The 13833-nt window shown below is 37.5% G+C and overlaps 1 protein-coding gene across 1 annotated transcript in view; it reads right to left on the reverse strand.

The window, feature by feature from the left end:
- The window catches only part of LOC136244380 (cell adhesion molecule DSCAM-like), a 30112-nt gene that overhangs the window by 5841 nt on the left and 10438 nt on the right, over positions 1-13833 (reverse strand). The window contains exons 3-8 of the mRNA XM_066035953.1: positions 10522-10788; positions 10219-10464; positions 9900-10172; positions 6429-6695; positions 6108-6371; positions 50-112 (exon numbers count right to left, since the gene is read on the reverse strand). Of these exons, the coding sequence (XP_065892025.1) occupies positions 50-112; positions 6108-6371; positions 6429-6695; positions 9900-10172; positions 10219-10464; positions 10522-10788 (1380 nt within the window). The remainder of the gene's footprint in view (positions 1-49; positions 113-6107; positions 6372-6428; positions 6696-9899; positions 10173-10218; positions 10465-10521; positions 10789-13833) is intronic.

Raw genomic sequence — 13833 nt, forward strand, 5'->3', positions numbered from 1 at the left:
AGTTTCCATAGACAGTTACAAAATATAGTATTATAGAAGGATGACTTACCTATATAGAGAGATAGACAAACCACTGCTCCAATCACACATATCTTATAGAGACATGGTTTCCCTAATAAAGGCAGAAAGGCAAGTAAGTAATTGTTCACTCAATAGTTAATATGTCTACGGTTCAATACTGCACAGACACACATGTCAAGCGATTTGATTTAATCATCAAATCTTTCAGAATACAATAGGGCAGCATTTGTAAAATCGCAGCATCACTGAGTGTCCATGTAATTGTTTTGAAGGCCTTTCACACTGTCAAGTGTTGAATACATGTTACACTACTCAGGAGCAAAGACAGAAATCAATATATATAGTGGCAAAAGTTGTTGGTTATAATTGTTCCTGGATATGAAGCTTGGGCATCAGCTACGTACGCATATTCATGCTGGACAAAAAGGAACAAAGTAACTTCAGCTGTTTCCTGTTGCACCAGAATCACTGCTGAAATTCATACCATCATTGATGATACAATAGTATTGGGCTGTTTACTTTAAAGCATGTATAAAGCATAATAATACCAAGTGTTTCTTTTATTAGAAATTGAGTCAAGTGTATTTTAAAATTGTGAGCAAGACTTCAATGAAACCATTGGTGGAACTACCATAATCTGGGCTCAACCCAAAATATTAACCTAGAGGGGGTGAAGTAAGTCACTTCGAATTCTAGGGGGGTCTGGGGGCATGCTCCCCCAGGAAAATTCTGAAAATTTAGGTGTAAATATACTCAATTTTGGTGAAAGTTTACTGTGATGCCATTGAATATTGACCATTGGATTATACAACTTTGGGATCAATTATACCTTTTCATTTCTCAAGGCTTTAGGTATAAACCTAGGGGGAGCAATAGCTAACCCAGGGGAGGCCTGTGCCCCCTCCCACCCCTAAATTAACCCCTGCCATTAGATTATAAGTAGTGACACAAGAGAGGTTGTCTATACCTGCAGATATACTATAGTAGACATTTAATCAGTAGGCACCAGCCTATTATGCCAGCATAATTTTGAGCACAATGGGTGCCTGCAGGCATCAAGCGTAATGCTAGCATAATAGGAAGAAAAATTATGCCATGCTACTGTATAATTTCTTGTTTGCGACAATGCACGCTTCAGAAGATGTCGTGTTACACTGGTTAGAATCTGCAATCAGACTCCTGCAGCTATCTATTGTTTACAAAGAAGTGAATGCATGAATATTATGTACTACATCCATAAATACATGCTTACAAACCAATGATATCCATTGGTAAGTGTAAATTTTCTATCAGAACAATAAAAACCAAGCCAAATTTTTGAGCATAATTATGAGCATAATAGGTAAAAATTTTGAGCACTGCAGCATAGCATAATAGGTACATTTAAAAGCATAATAGGCTGGTGCCTATTAATCAGTCCAGCTATAATCATGACTGAATTAGGGATTAAATGTCCACTAGTATGTCTGCAGCTAAAGACAGCCTTATTTGTTTCACCTCCTTTTACCAATTCCCTTGTTTCACTACTGTTTTAGTATTCTTTAATCCCTTGGCTGGAGGAATCAAATAGCCAGGCAGGCAGTTAGGCATTCTATCAGTTTGGCAGAAAATCAAGACACACGGTAGTGTGTCGTGCGGCCCAAGAAGCCGGCGCGTAACACCCGTGAGTATATTGACAGGAAGAAAGAAAACGCAATTTTCGCACCTCCGTAGCTCTGTGCTGCCTTGATGAAACAAGACGATTTTTGCTGTGGACACTCCCTCCACCTTCAGCACTCCACATTCCAAATTTGAGCGAAATCGCTACAAGCGTTCCCGAGATATGCGACTTCAAAAATTGGCTTAGTTTCTTCGTTTTTTTTTCTTCTTATTTTTCTTCCTCTTTTCGCACACTTACAAAAACTGCTATAAAACGCGAACGCCATATCCGATTGCCTTGAAATTTGGCACACAGACAGGGGGTATAAAGGCGCATCTCTGTACCAACGTTGGCTGGAATACGATAAACAGGCAAAGAGTTATGAGCGATTATTCACGAAAAATAACACCAATATGTTGTCACGCCTACAGGGTAAACCGCGTATGGGAAGAAGCTGAAAATCGGTGGGTGAATAGGTTAACTATTGAACCTCAAACCTTTTGTGGTTTGAAAGAAATCGAGCTAAAACCCAGGAAGATAGAACGAAAAAACCAACAGTGTGTAACAATTACGCAATCGAGATTAGCTAATAAAAAACGACTACTTGCCACGCCTACCAGGTAAAGCGCTTGGGGTAATGCTTTGAAAATCGCTGTACAGATGGAGTTATCATCTTAGAAAGGCTCTTCAATGGTGTAGAAGAATCAGACTTAAAGCCACGGAGTTATAACACGAAATCCAACTTGGTGTAGCAAGTGCGAGATCGAGATACTCTAATAGAGCAGTCATCGTAATAGAGCAGTCACCCGAAGAGAATTCAAGAGATCAGCTAGAAACAAGTAACCTGTATAGAGATCAGCTACAAACAAGTCACCCTGTAGAGAGATCAGCCACAAAAAATTCACCCTGTAGAGAGATCAGCTAGAAGAAGTTACCTTGTAGGGAATTCATGCAACTATAGAAAGAGATAATTCAGCTAGAAGAAATCACCTTGTAGAGTTCAGCTACAAAGAAACCACAATGTAGAGAGTTCAGCTACAAACAAATCACCCTGTAGAGAGATCAGCTAGAAGAAGTTTACTTGTAGAGAGTTCAGCTACAAAGAAACCACCATGTAGAGAGTTCAGCTGCAAACAAATCACCTGTAGAGAGTTCAGCTACAAACAAATCTCCCTGTAGAGAGATCAGCTAGGAGAAGTTTCCTTGTAGAGAGTTCAGTTACAAAGAAACCACCATGTAGAGAATTCGTTTACAAACTAGTGACCCTGTAGAGACATCAGCTAGAAGAAGTTACCTTGTAAAGAGTTCAGCTACAAAGAAACCATTCTATAAAGAGCTCAGCTGCAAAAAAAATCACCTTTACAGAATTCAGCTACAAACAAAGCACCCTGTAGAGAGATCAGCTAGAAGAAGTTACCTTGTAGAGAGTTCAGCTACAAAGAAACCATCATGTAGAGAGTTCAGCTGCAAACAAATCACCTGTAGAGAATTCAGCTACAAACCAATCTCCCTGTAGAGAGATCAGCTAGAAGAAGTTTCCTTGTAGAGAGTTCAGCCACAAACAAATCACCCTGTAGAAAGATCAGCTAGAAGAAGTTACCTTGTAGAGAGTTCAGCTACAAAGAAACCACCATGTAGAGAGTTCAGCTGCAAACAAATCACCTGTAGAGAGTTCAGCTACAAACAAATCTCCCTGTAGAGAGATCAGCTAGGAGAAGTTTCCTTGTAGAGAGTTCAGTTACAAAGAAACCACCATGTAGAGAATTTGTTTACAAACTAGTGACCCTGTAGAGACATCAGCTAGAAGAAGTTACCTTGTAAAGAGTTCAGCTACAAAGAAACCATTCTGTAAAGAGCTCAGCTGCAAAAAAAATCACCTTTACAGAATTCAGCTACAAACAAATCACCCTGTAGAGAGATCAGCTAGAAGAAGTTACCTTGTAGAGAGTTCAGCTACAAAGAAACCATCATGTAGAGAGTTCAGCTGCAAACAAATCACCTGTAGAGAGTTCAGCCACAAACAAATCACCCTGTAGAAAGATCAGTTAGAAGAAGTTATCTTGTAGAGAGTTTAGCTACAAAGAAACCACCATGTAGAGAGTTCAGCTAGAAGAAATTACCTTGTAGAGAGTTCAGCTACGAAGAAACCATCATCTAGATAATTCAGCTGCAAACAAATCACGTGTAGAGAGTTCAGCTACAAACAAATCTCCCTGTAGAGAGATCAGTTAGAAGAAGTTACCTTGTAGAGAGTTCAGCTACAAAGAAACCATTCTGTAAAGAGCTCAGCAGCAAAAAAATCACATGTACAGAATCCAGCTACAAATAAACCACCCTGTAGAGAGAACAGCTAGAAGAAGTTACCTTGAAGAGTGTTCAGTAAAGAAACCACCATGGACAGTTCTGTAATAAATATATGTATTATATATATATATATATAATTTGTACATTTACTGATAAAATCAGAAATATTTAAGGTACATCTGCTTCATCTTTTCTTCTTCCAGTGGTAAAGAAAAAAGATAGGTAAAAAAAGTCCCAAAGCAGGCCATAGGCCGGCTTTGGGGTATACAAATACAAAAAGAAGTGAAATCTAATCCAAAACAGCCAAGCTGTAAAAAAAGTGTGCGGCCCTCAAAAAGGCTATGGTGAAAAAAGATGTGAAATCCAAGGTGGCGGCCAAGAAATGGCTGTGATGGTAGGTTAATGGTAAAAATTTTAATAATGACAATTCAGGTGAATTTTGTGCCAATTGACCAAGCGGCACCAAATTCACCTGAATTGTCGTTATTAAAATTTTTACCATTAACCTACCATCACAGCCATTTCTTGGCTGCCACCTTGGATTTCACATCTTTTTTCACCATAGCCTTTTTGAGGGCCGCACACTTTTTTTACAGCTTGGCTGTTTTGGATTAGATTTAGTTTTTTTTAAAAACTTTTCATAGGAATTTGTTGGAAGGGTTTGAAGTCAGTCTGAAGGCATAAATTTTATGCGCCAGGTTTAGGCTGACTACATTTCAAATTGTGATTTTCTCACCTGGATTTTCTTCATAAGTCATAATTTGTCTAGTTGTGCCAATTGAAATAGCTATAAGACTGGTTGTCAGACTGGTGTCATAATGTACGCAAGTTGTCGAGTGGACAATAATGATGTTGACTGGCAATAATTAATGATTTACACAACTACCTTTGGCTGGGTGCTGCCCAGGAATGCTACTGCTTTGCAAGATAGCACATTAAGTTCACCTAGACTATTAAGTTTCTAATTATGTCGTGTGTACGTAACTTATTGTAAAAAAATCCTGTACTACAAGGTCAATATTAGATTGCTTACTAGGGACCCGCCTATTGTACTCAAAATTTTACCTATCATGCTAGCTATACTGCATGGCTCAAAAAATTTACCTATTATGCTCAAATTATGCTCAAGCTTTATGCCTCATTTCCCAAGTTTTGCTAATAAATTTCAGTTGTGGGCACACAATAAATGGCTGAAGCACATCTTTGCTCTTCAAAATGTATATGACAGAAAAGATCGATATACTCTAATAGAACAGTCAGGTGCCTGGTTGTTCTATTATAGTTATTGACTGTTCTATTAGAGTATATCGATCTTTTTCTGTGATATTTATTTTGACCATCAAGGATTTGTAGTATGGCTCAAATATTCTTCCTATTATGCTAGCATTATGCTCAATGCTTTCAGGCACGTATTATGCTCACAATTAGCTATGCCAGCATAATCGACGGGTCCCTATTGCTTATGCTTAGCATGTTATAGCCATTAATGCACTGGAATGATTATTATTATTGTGCTCATAGGCTGTAGGAAATATGAAGTGATGTGTATGCATTATACATTAAGTGTGATTTTGTAACATAGGCTAAGGGGTAGATCCTATTCAAGAACACATGCAGAGGCATTAAATCTTTTTTCTACAATGTAATAAGTGGCAAAAATGAAAGAAAATGACACATGAATAGTTCAACAAGTACTACTCAGTGGTGCCAGGATCAAGTAAGCTCTGCACATATAAAGTCTTGATAATTAACAGAACGTCATGCAGGACACATCAAGTTGTGCATTTAAAGTACACAGAAATTTTTGGTATTAGAAAGTTTGTTCATTAAGTAGTTGTGTTACTCAGCCACATTTTAATTTTAATTGAATGGTCTTAGCAGGTATTATAACAATAAATCCATAATTCCTACACACAGTTGTCCTACCTATTAAGTCTTATACATACAGTATCTATGTCCTTCAAGATGGCATGTTTTTCACAACTTACTGTCCACCAAACAGGGCAAGACTTACAAGGCATATCGTCGGTGGAGCATGATTTGCAACTCTATATTCTAATTGTAACAAATGATTGAAGTTTAAGACACAAACTATATAGTTGTAGTAATGAAGCTGAAAAGTTTAAGACTTCCAGTTACTTACTTTTCACAATCAACTTAGAAGCATTGGATTTCTTGTTATCTCCATACGTACTAAAAATTACACATTCATAGATTCCACCATGATCTTCTTTCACATTATTAATAGTGAGATAATCACCAGTACTTTCATTAATATCTACTTCATTGTGTCTCCACTGGTAACTGAAGTTCTCCTTTCCTACACCACTCACTGTGGTAGTGAACTTGACAGTTTGTATACCCTCTACGCATTGACTGGATGGATACACAGTCACCTCTGGTAGACCTGTATACCAAAGTGTTCATCATCACATAGTTAACATGCAACACTCAATAGTCATACCAGTAACTGTTAGTTTAGCTGGATTTGATGTGACACTACCTCCATCATTACTAATAGTACAAGTGTAGGTGTTATCATCAGATGACCTCACATCTGGGATCACCAGGGTATTGGTGTTTATACCAGTCACTTTACTAGGAAATGATTCTGATCCAATTGTCCATTCGTACTTCACATCATAGCCAGTAGTAGAACATGTCATTTTGGCACATTGTGTGAGTTCAACGCTTTGTGCTGAAGGTTGTTCTAAAAACTCTGGTGAGCTCACTATATGAAACATACAAACACTGTAATATCAAACTAAATTAATGTAGTTCAAGGCATACACATACAGTTTGCTGGAATACAATAGGTGGTAAAATGAATCATGGGTACATAATTCCAGAAAAATTTGATGACGTTAAAAACAAGTACATATAAGGAAAAATTAGGAACTTCAGTTCAATTAGGGATCATAGGAATAAAAAGTAAGAAAACAAGGGAAGTCGCCTACACCTGCAGATATACTAGTGGACATTGTTAATCCAGACTTCAGCCTATATCCTTGACTGAATTAGAGATTAAATGTCCACTAGTATATCTGCATGTGTACCTTGTTTCCTACTTTTGTTTCTATGATCCCTAATTGAACTTAAAATTCCTATTTTTCCTTCCTTGCTTCTTTACTTTTTAAATAACATTATTATGACTGGTGGATGGTGTCAGAGTTAAAGTTTGCATCTGAATGCATGTCCCAAGTATCAATTGCTGACTCGAAAGTACTGTAAAGTAGCCATTATGTTTCACTATCAGCAATGTTCACTGCATTATACAGTGCTACAGTAGGAAAAGCACTTCTGCAATCAATCCCGTCACCACAAAAAATATGGACAATTCATTGAGCAGTGACCATTATGCTTCGCTTTCACCTATTTCAGTCTTTTGCACAGCGTTACAAATGAAGATCAGTATGAGAAGCATCTCTGCAATCAATCCAGCTGCTATGCAAAATACGGTGGATATACCAACACAGCCATAGGGAAGCTGCATTGCACTATGGTGAATCGACTCCTTGCCAGTGTGGTCAGCAAAAAGAACTGGAACACAAATGAGCAAGTGCATGATGCATGTATTGTACATACTGCGGTTGATGAAAAGGTACATCTCGGAATGAAGCGATCTTGAACAGTGAAGAAATCAAGCCTGTAGCCACAGTATGGTATATCCATTGTCGAGTTATGCTTGACTGAACGCATCAGTTAGCAGTCACAATAAAATTCTGCTAAATAGAAAATTTCTTTTGTGCTTGGCTGTGCCTAACCAATACTGGCAAGGTGTCATGAAGGCAAATAGAGGCTGGTTTTAGGGTGATATTTTTGGCTAAAAAAGCCCAGCTCTGCATAATCCTTAATATGTGACTGAATTTTGGAAAATTACCCATATGGGCATGCATGAAATAATTAGAATTTTCATGTTTAGTGGGTTGCTAATAGAGCAGGGCACAGTTTTGAAAATATTTCAAGAATTTTCCTGTAATTTAAGGTATTGAGAATAACTTAAAACCATCAACAAGTAGATTTGCACTATAAAGTTTCTGATTTGATCATTAAATATTTTAGGTGTCAAATGCGCCCATATGGGTGATTTTCCAAATTTCGGTCACATATACAGTACCACCATACTGTATAATAATTCATGTTTTTCCTTATATTACAAGTACACAAAAAATAATTTTAACAAGAGTAGGGACCATAGCACATTGATAAAATGTACTATACAAGCTCAAGCTGGAATAGTGCACGATATTAAATCACAGTAAATCAGTAAGAAGTGCTATATATAGGTATTCTTAATGTACTCAAAATACCATAATTGAATACAGTAGGGATTAACATTCTTATTCTTTTATTGTGTTTTACTATCATGCACTACTCCATTTTTACTATCATGCATTACTCCAGCTTGTTTCAGTACTTTTATTGATGTGCTGTGGTCCTTACTCTAGTTGAAAATTCCAATTTTTTTGTGTACTTGTTTTTCAAAAACTTTTTTTGGAAAATAAAATGACTGGTGAACCCATGCATACTACATCAAAAGAAAGAAATGGTGCCACGCACCCCCCTCTACCAATTATCGTCTAAAAAGTGAAGTATCCATTATGCTTTGTTGTCTGCTAGTTCAACCCGTTACACAGCATTACGAATTAAGAACTGTTCGAAAAGCACCTCTGCAATCAAAGTAGTCACTATGAAAAATACGGACAGTTTCCATTGCGAAGAGAAGCCATCATGCACTACCGGCACCTTTTGCTGTCAGCAAAGATGAATGGGACACAAAGGAGGACACTAGTAAATCCATGAATAATGCATTGTATGGACAGTAGGACCTCCATTATCTGAACACCTGTGTGCTAGTTCAATGATAAAAGTGTTCAGGTAGCTGAATTTGTCAGGATAAATGATGCCCATTTATTTATATACAGAGTTGTGTTCAACTACTCTAATAGAACATACACATACTCTAATAGAACATTTACCCAATGGCAAAACGCTCTAATTGAGCAGTCACTTATACTATTGGGATAATCGAGGGTTCCGATAATAGAGATTCGGATAGTCGAGGTCCTTCTGTAAGGTCCTACTGTACTGTGGTATGTAAAAGAGATGGCACTTATTCTAATAGAACAAACGGACAAACACACAAACAAACATGCACATAATTGGCTTGCCCATACCTGCCCTATACTTGTCACATTTGCTACTGTATGCTTTTCCAACAGTCCATATGCTGTGAAGCAATACCAGGATACTATGAACTTTCTGTAAGCATTTTAATTAGAAAAAAAGTTATGCCTGTATCTGGTTTCAAACCCACAGCCTACACTGCTAATAACCACAACAACTTCAGGGAAGCGCTATACCAGCTGAGTCATTTGTCCTGTAGTTTACAGCTGAAGGCTTCTCTACATCATGTTTTCAACGTACTGTATTGTAGCAGATGAAGGAAAGCACGTAAAGAGCTTGCAATAAACTTTGTGACCTAGCCAGATGATAAGCATCTTATTTTGCGTGTGAATCATGTTGATACGAGCACAGATTGATGAGCAAGCATTGTCAACAGTTGATATATAAAAAAGTATGTCTCAAAAGGGTGGCACTGAAAAGAAAAAAAAAGATGACGTATCCAGGAATCAAACCCTGGACCTTTGGTTTAAAAGTTTTGTACTATGTGTTAAAACTTGCGCTGATTGTTCATGGTTTTGACAAGAATGTAGGTCAAGTTTTCCTCTACACTAATATCTTCACTGCTTTATAAAGAATGAATGGAGCATGTAGCCATTTGTAACAGCAAACTTGGAATTGCTAGATGATGAGCACTTAATTTTGCTAATGTCTCATGTTGATACGTGCTTTGGTTGTACAATTCAACTTAGCAGCGTCACAAAACAGAGGACAGACATTTAGACAGACATGGATAGATAATATAACTAACCTCTCACAGTAATTTCAGCATAATTAGAGAAACCCACATCACTGTCATTACTCACTACACATTGGTAGTTACCAGCATCTTCTGGTGTTAGGTTAACAATAGTGAGAGTTTTAGTGTTAACTCCAGTAGCACCAGATGGAATACTACCATCCTGCCTCTCCCAATAATATGAAGTAGCTTCTATTGCTTCACAAGTTAGTGACAAATGATCAGTGGCACTTGATATGGTAACCACTTCACTACGCGGATGAGTAGTGATTTTAGGTTTTGTTTCTATCATGAAAATTCATAATTGGATTTCAAGCATACATCAACTCACTTAATTCAGAAATATTAGATATAACACAATCTCCATACTCATTCTTAACCACACACGCATAGGTTCCACCATCATCCTTTGTCACACTATCAATAGTGAGAGTATTACTAGTCTCTCCATTAATATCTTCTCCATTGTGTCTCCACTGGTAACTGAAGTTCTCCTTCCCTACACCACTCACTCTGGTAGTGAAGTTGCTAGCCTCTACACTTTGACTGGATGGATACACAGTCACTTCCGGTAGACCTGTGTACCAAAGTGTTCATCATCACATAGTTAACATGCAACACTTAATAATCATACCAGTAACTGTTAGTTTAGCTGGATTTGATGTGACACTACCTCCATCATTACTAATAGTACAAGTGTAGGTGTTATCATCAGATGACCTCACATCTAGGATCACCAGGGTATTGGTATTTATACCAGTCACTTTACTAGGAAATGATCCTGATCCAATTGTCCACTGGTACTTCACATTATAACCAGTAGCAGAACATGTCATTTTGGCACATTGTGTGAGTTCAACATTTTGAGTTGAAGGTTGTTCTAAAAACTCTGGTGAGCTCACTATAAGAAATACACAAACAGTGTAACAATATACACTTTATGAAGTAGCAAACTAAAAAAGGGATTTCTGAATAATTCACGATAATCATCACTTTAGAAAGAGAGATCAATAACACTAAAAAAATTAATCAATAGAGAGTATCTATACCAGTGCAGCTTGGCTGTAAAAAGTGTGCAGCCTCAAAGATGGTGGAGTGCAAAAAGTTGCAAAATCAAAGGTAACAGCGAAGAAATGGCATCTAAAGACTTAAATTTCCTTTACCTGTGACCCATATGCCATCCATTGCCCTCGGTTATCAAATTTTGCATACCATAGCATATGTACATGCTTCATACATTTTAGCATAAGTACACAAAAATTTTTGGAATTTTCAACTAGAGTCGGACCATAACACATCTATAAAATGTAATGAAACAAGCTGGAGTAGTGCATCACAGTAAAACAATAAGAAGTGTTCTATCCCTACTGTATACATTTCCTTGAACACAGTAGGGATATCATTATTTCCTATTGTTTTACTGTGATTAAACATTGTGCAGTACTCCAGCTTGTTTCAGTACTTTTTATCAATGTGCATCCCTACTCTAGTTGAAAATTCCAAAATTTTTAATGTACTTGTTTGTTAACTTTCTTTGTAAAATAAATTGGTGAACCTACGTATACCGCATCAAAAGAATGAAACAGCACCATGCACCCCAGCTACCAATTATCGTCTGAAAAGTGAAGTATTATTTGGGGCAAGCCTGAGTGAGCCCCAGAAATGGCAGTAGTCACTTTGTACGTCCGACCATACGTCTGACCATTCCCAAGAGTTTACGTAACGAACACAGAAAGCCCCACACTTGTAGTGCTCAACCATAAGTGCAACCATTCCTGAGAGTTACGTAACGAACATGGTAGGCCCCACACTGGTAGTGCTCAACCGTACGTACGACCATAGATAATATGGGGTGTCTTATCTATGGTACGACCATATGTACAACCATTCCCAACAGTTTACGTAACAAACACGGAAAAAGTGCCATGTGGCTTAGAATTTGTCACTTGGCTCACAACTTATCTACATTGACATGGACAAAGAAGACCGTTTTGGAAGAACGATGGGAGAGAACGAGACAGGGTGAGGATGGCAGTAGAAATGCCAGATGAAGCAGAAGCAAGTAGACACCTGGTAGACGCCATGCACACTGGCAGAAGAGAGCATGCAGTTGGCTAATGAAACTGCAGAAGATAGGGAGATAAGATTAGATGCCAGCTCTTGCATATAGATCATGGCACCAGTAGCACCAATGCTGCATTTTTCTATGTTTTAATTAACCAAGTGGCATTGAATGTCATGCATTAATTATTTTATTCCATTCCTTTTAGTATCTCCCTTGCCATGCCGCTTTAGCTTATGCTTTATGCAGTCACATGCATGCCGGTGGTGAGGTGTTGTAATTGTTTTGTTTTATAACTCCATCAATATTCATGGTTTAATTCAAAGAAATGCATACAGCTGTATGTGTAGATTGTAGTGAATTAAATGTGAAGTGTACCAAAAACAGCTAGCTGTGAGTACATTTTAATACTAGCTAGCAAATTTTCAATCTTGCTCAAATCTGCTTTCTGCTTCACCTACAAAATAAAAACACAACATACCTCAACCATGCACAAATACAATGTTGTGCAACTAAACTCGCTCAGGCTCGCCCCACAATGTTTTCAACATCTGTCTAGTTATATTTCATTGTCAGCTATATTTTACCTGTTACAAAACAATATGAATCAAGAACTGTTTGAAAAGCACCTCTGCAATCAAAGTATAACCACTATGAAAAACATGGATGATTTCTGTTACTCAGGCCAGAGTGACGTTGAACAGTGAAAAAATCAGGCCCGTAGCCTGAGCCATTATCAATTTACGCTTGTCTGAAAGCATCAGTCAGTCAGGCAGTCAGTCACTAGAAAATTCCATTTAATAATTAAAAAAACAACTTCATAGCAACTTGTTGAAAGCATTTCTGGTCAATCTGAAGGCTTTGGTTTTGCCTAACCTACTTCATCGTTGTTAGGGAAAAGAATAATTACTTGTATGCAACACAGCTGGCAAACCTATTGAACTTTGCTATGAATACTAACAGGTATATCAGCCTGTCATCAGTCCTGTGCTGCCTATCTGCCCCTATGACTGATGAAGGCTGATCAACAGTTGTCCTGAGAGAGACTTATTAACCCTCAAGGTATGCATTTAAGCTCCCTGTAGTTCCTGATATCATTTTTTGGTTCTTAACCAGGTTTTCCTGAAGTTATTCTTTGATATTCCCCAGAGTGACTCTTGAAATATATCTGACTTAAGGGATTAGGATGCTCTAGTGGAACAATTGCATTGCACCTGGATTACCATAAATGAATGTTCTATTAGAGTATCTCAGTCATTTATCCCAGCATTAATGCTAGCAGTCTATAACAGAATGTTCAAAAGAGTACTGTTTTGCTTCAAGCAAATTTTGTGAATTTCGGTTAATTATTTTGAAAATCATCCTGTTATACCACAATTGCTCTGTGCCATTTCAACATCATTTCAGCATCATTTCAGCATCTGTTGTTCCTGAATTGTTCTGGCATATTTCAGGTATCTAGCAATACTCTATCCATCATAGTTGGAAGGATGTCACCTAGGACTATCTAATATTCATTCACATGTGTATCTTCTTCTTCTTTCAATTTATCGTATTCATGACATGCAACAAATAAAAAGTTACTTATTGTTCCTAGTATCTTAGAATAGTATTACACATACTGTAATGAAGAATATGTTAGCACTAGTCAATGCTATTACAGCAACAATAATGGTCACTTTTTCTTGTTTGTGACACTCACTGATGCCTGTCACAGTAACAAAATATGTACTTGTTATCTACTACTCCACATAGTGGCTTGGGCCTGTAAAACTTGCTGAAGCAGATCAGAGATGCATTCACACGGAGTATTATTTTTACTTTATTTACATTTGGGACACCTGCTGCTTTTGCATTGGTAAACATTTACATGCACACACTTGT

The sequence above is a fragment of the Dysidea avara genome, chromosome 2 (assembly GCF_963678975.1).
Source record: "Dysidea avara chromosome 2, odDysAvar1.4, whole genome shotgun sequence".
Classification (NCBI taxonomy): domain Eukaryota; kingdom Metazoa; phylum Porifera; class Demospongiae; order Dictyoceratida; family Dysideidae; genus Dysidea; species Dysidea avara.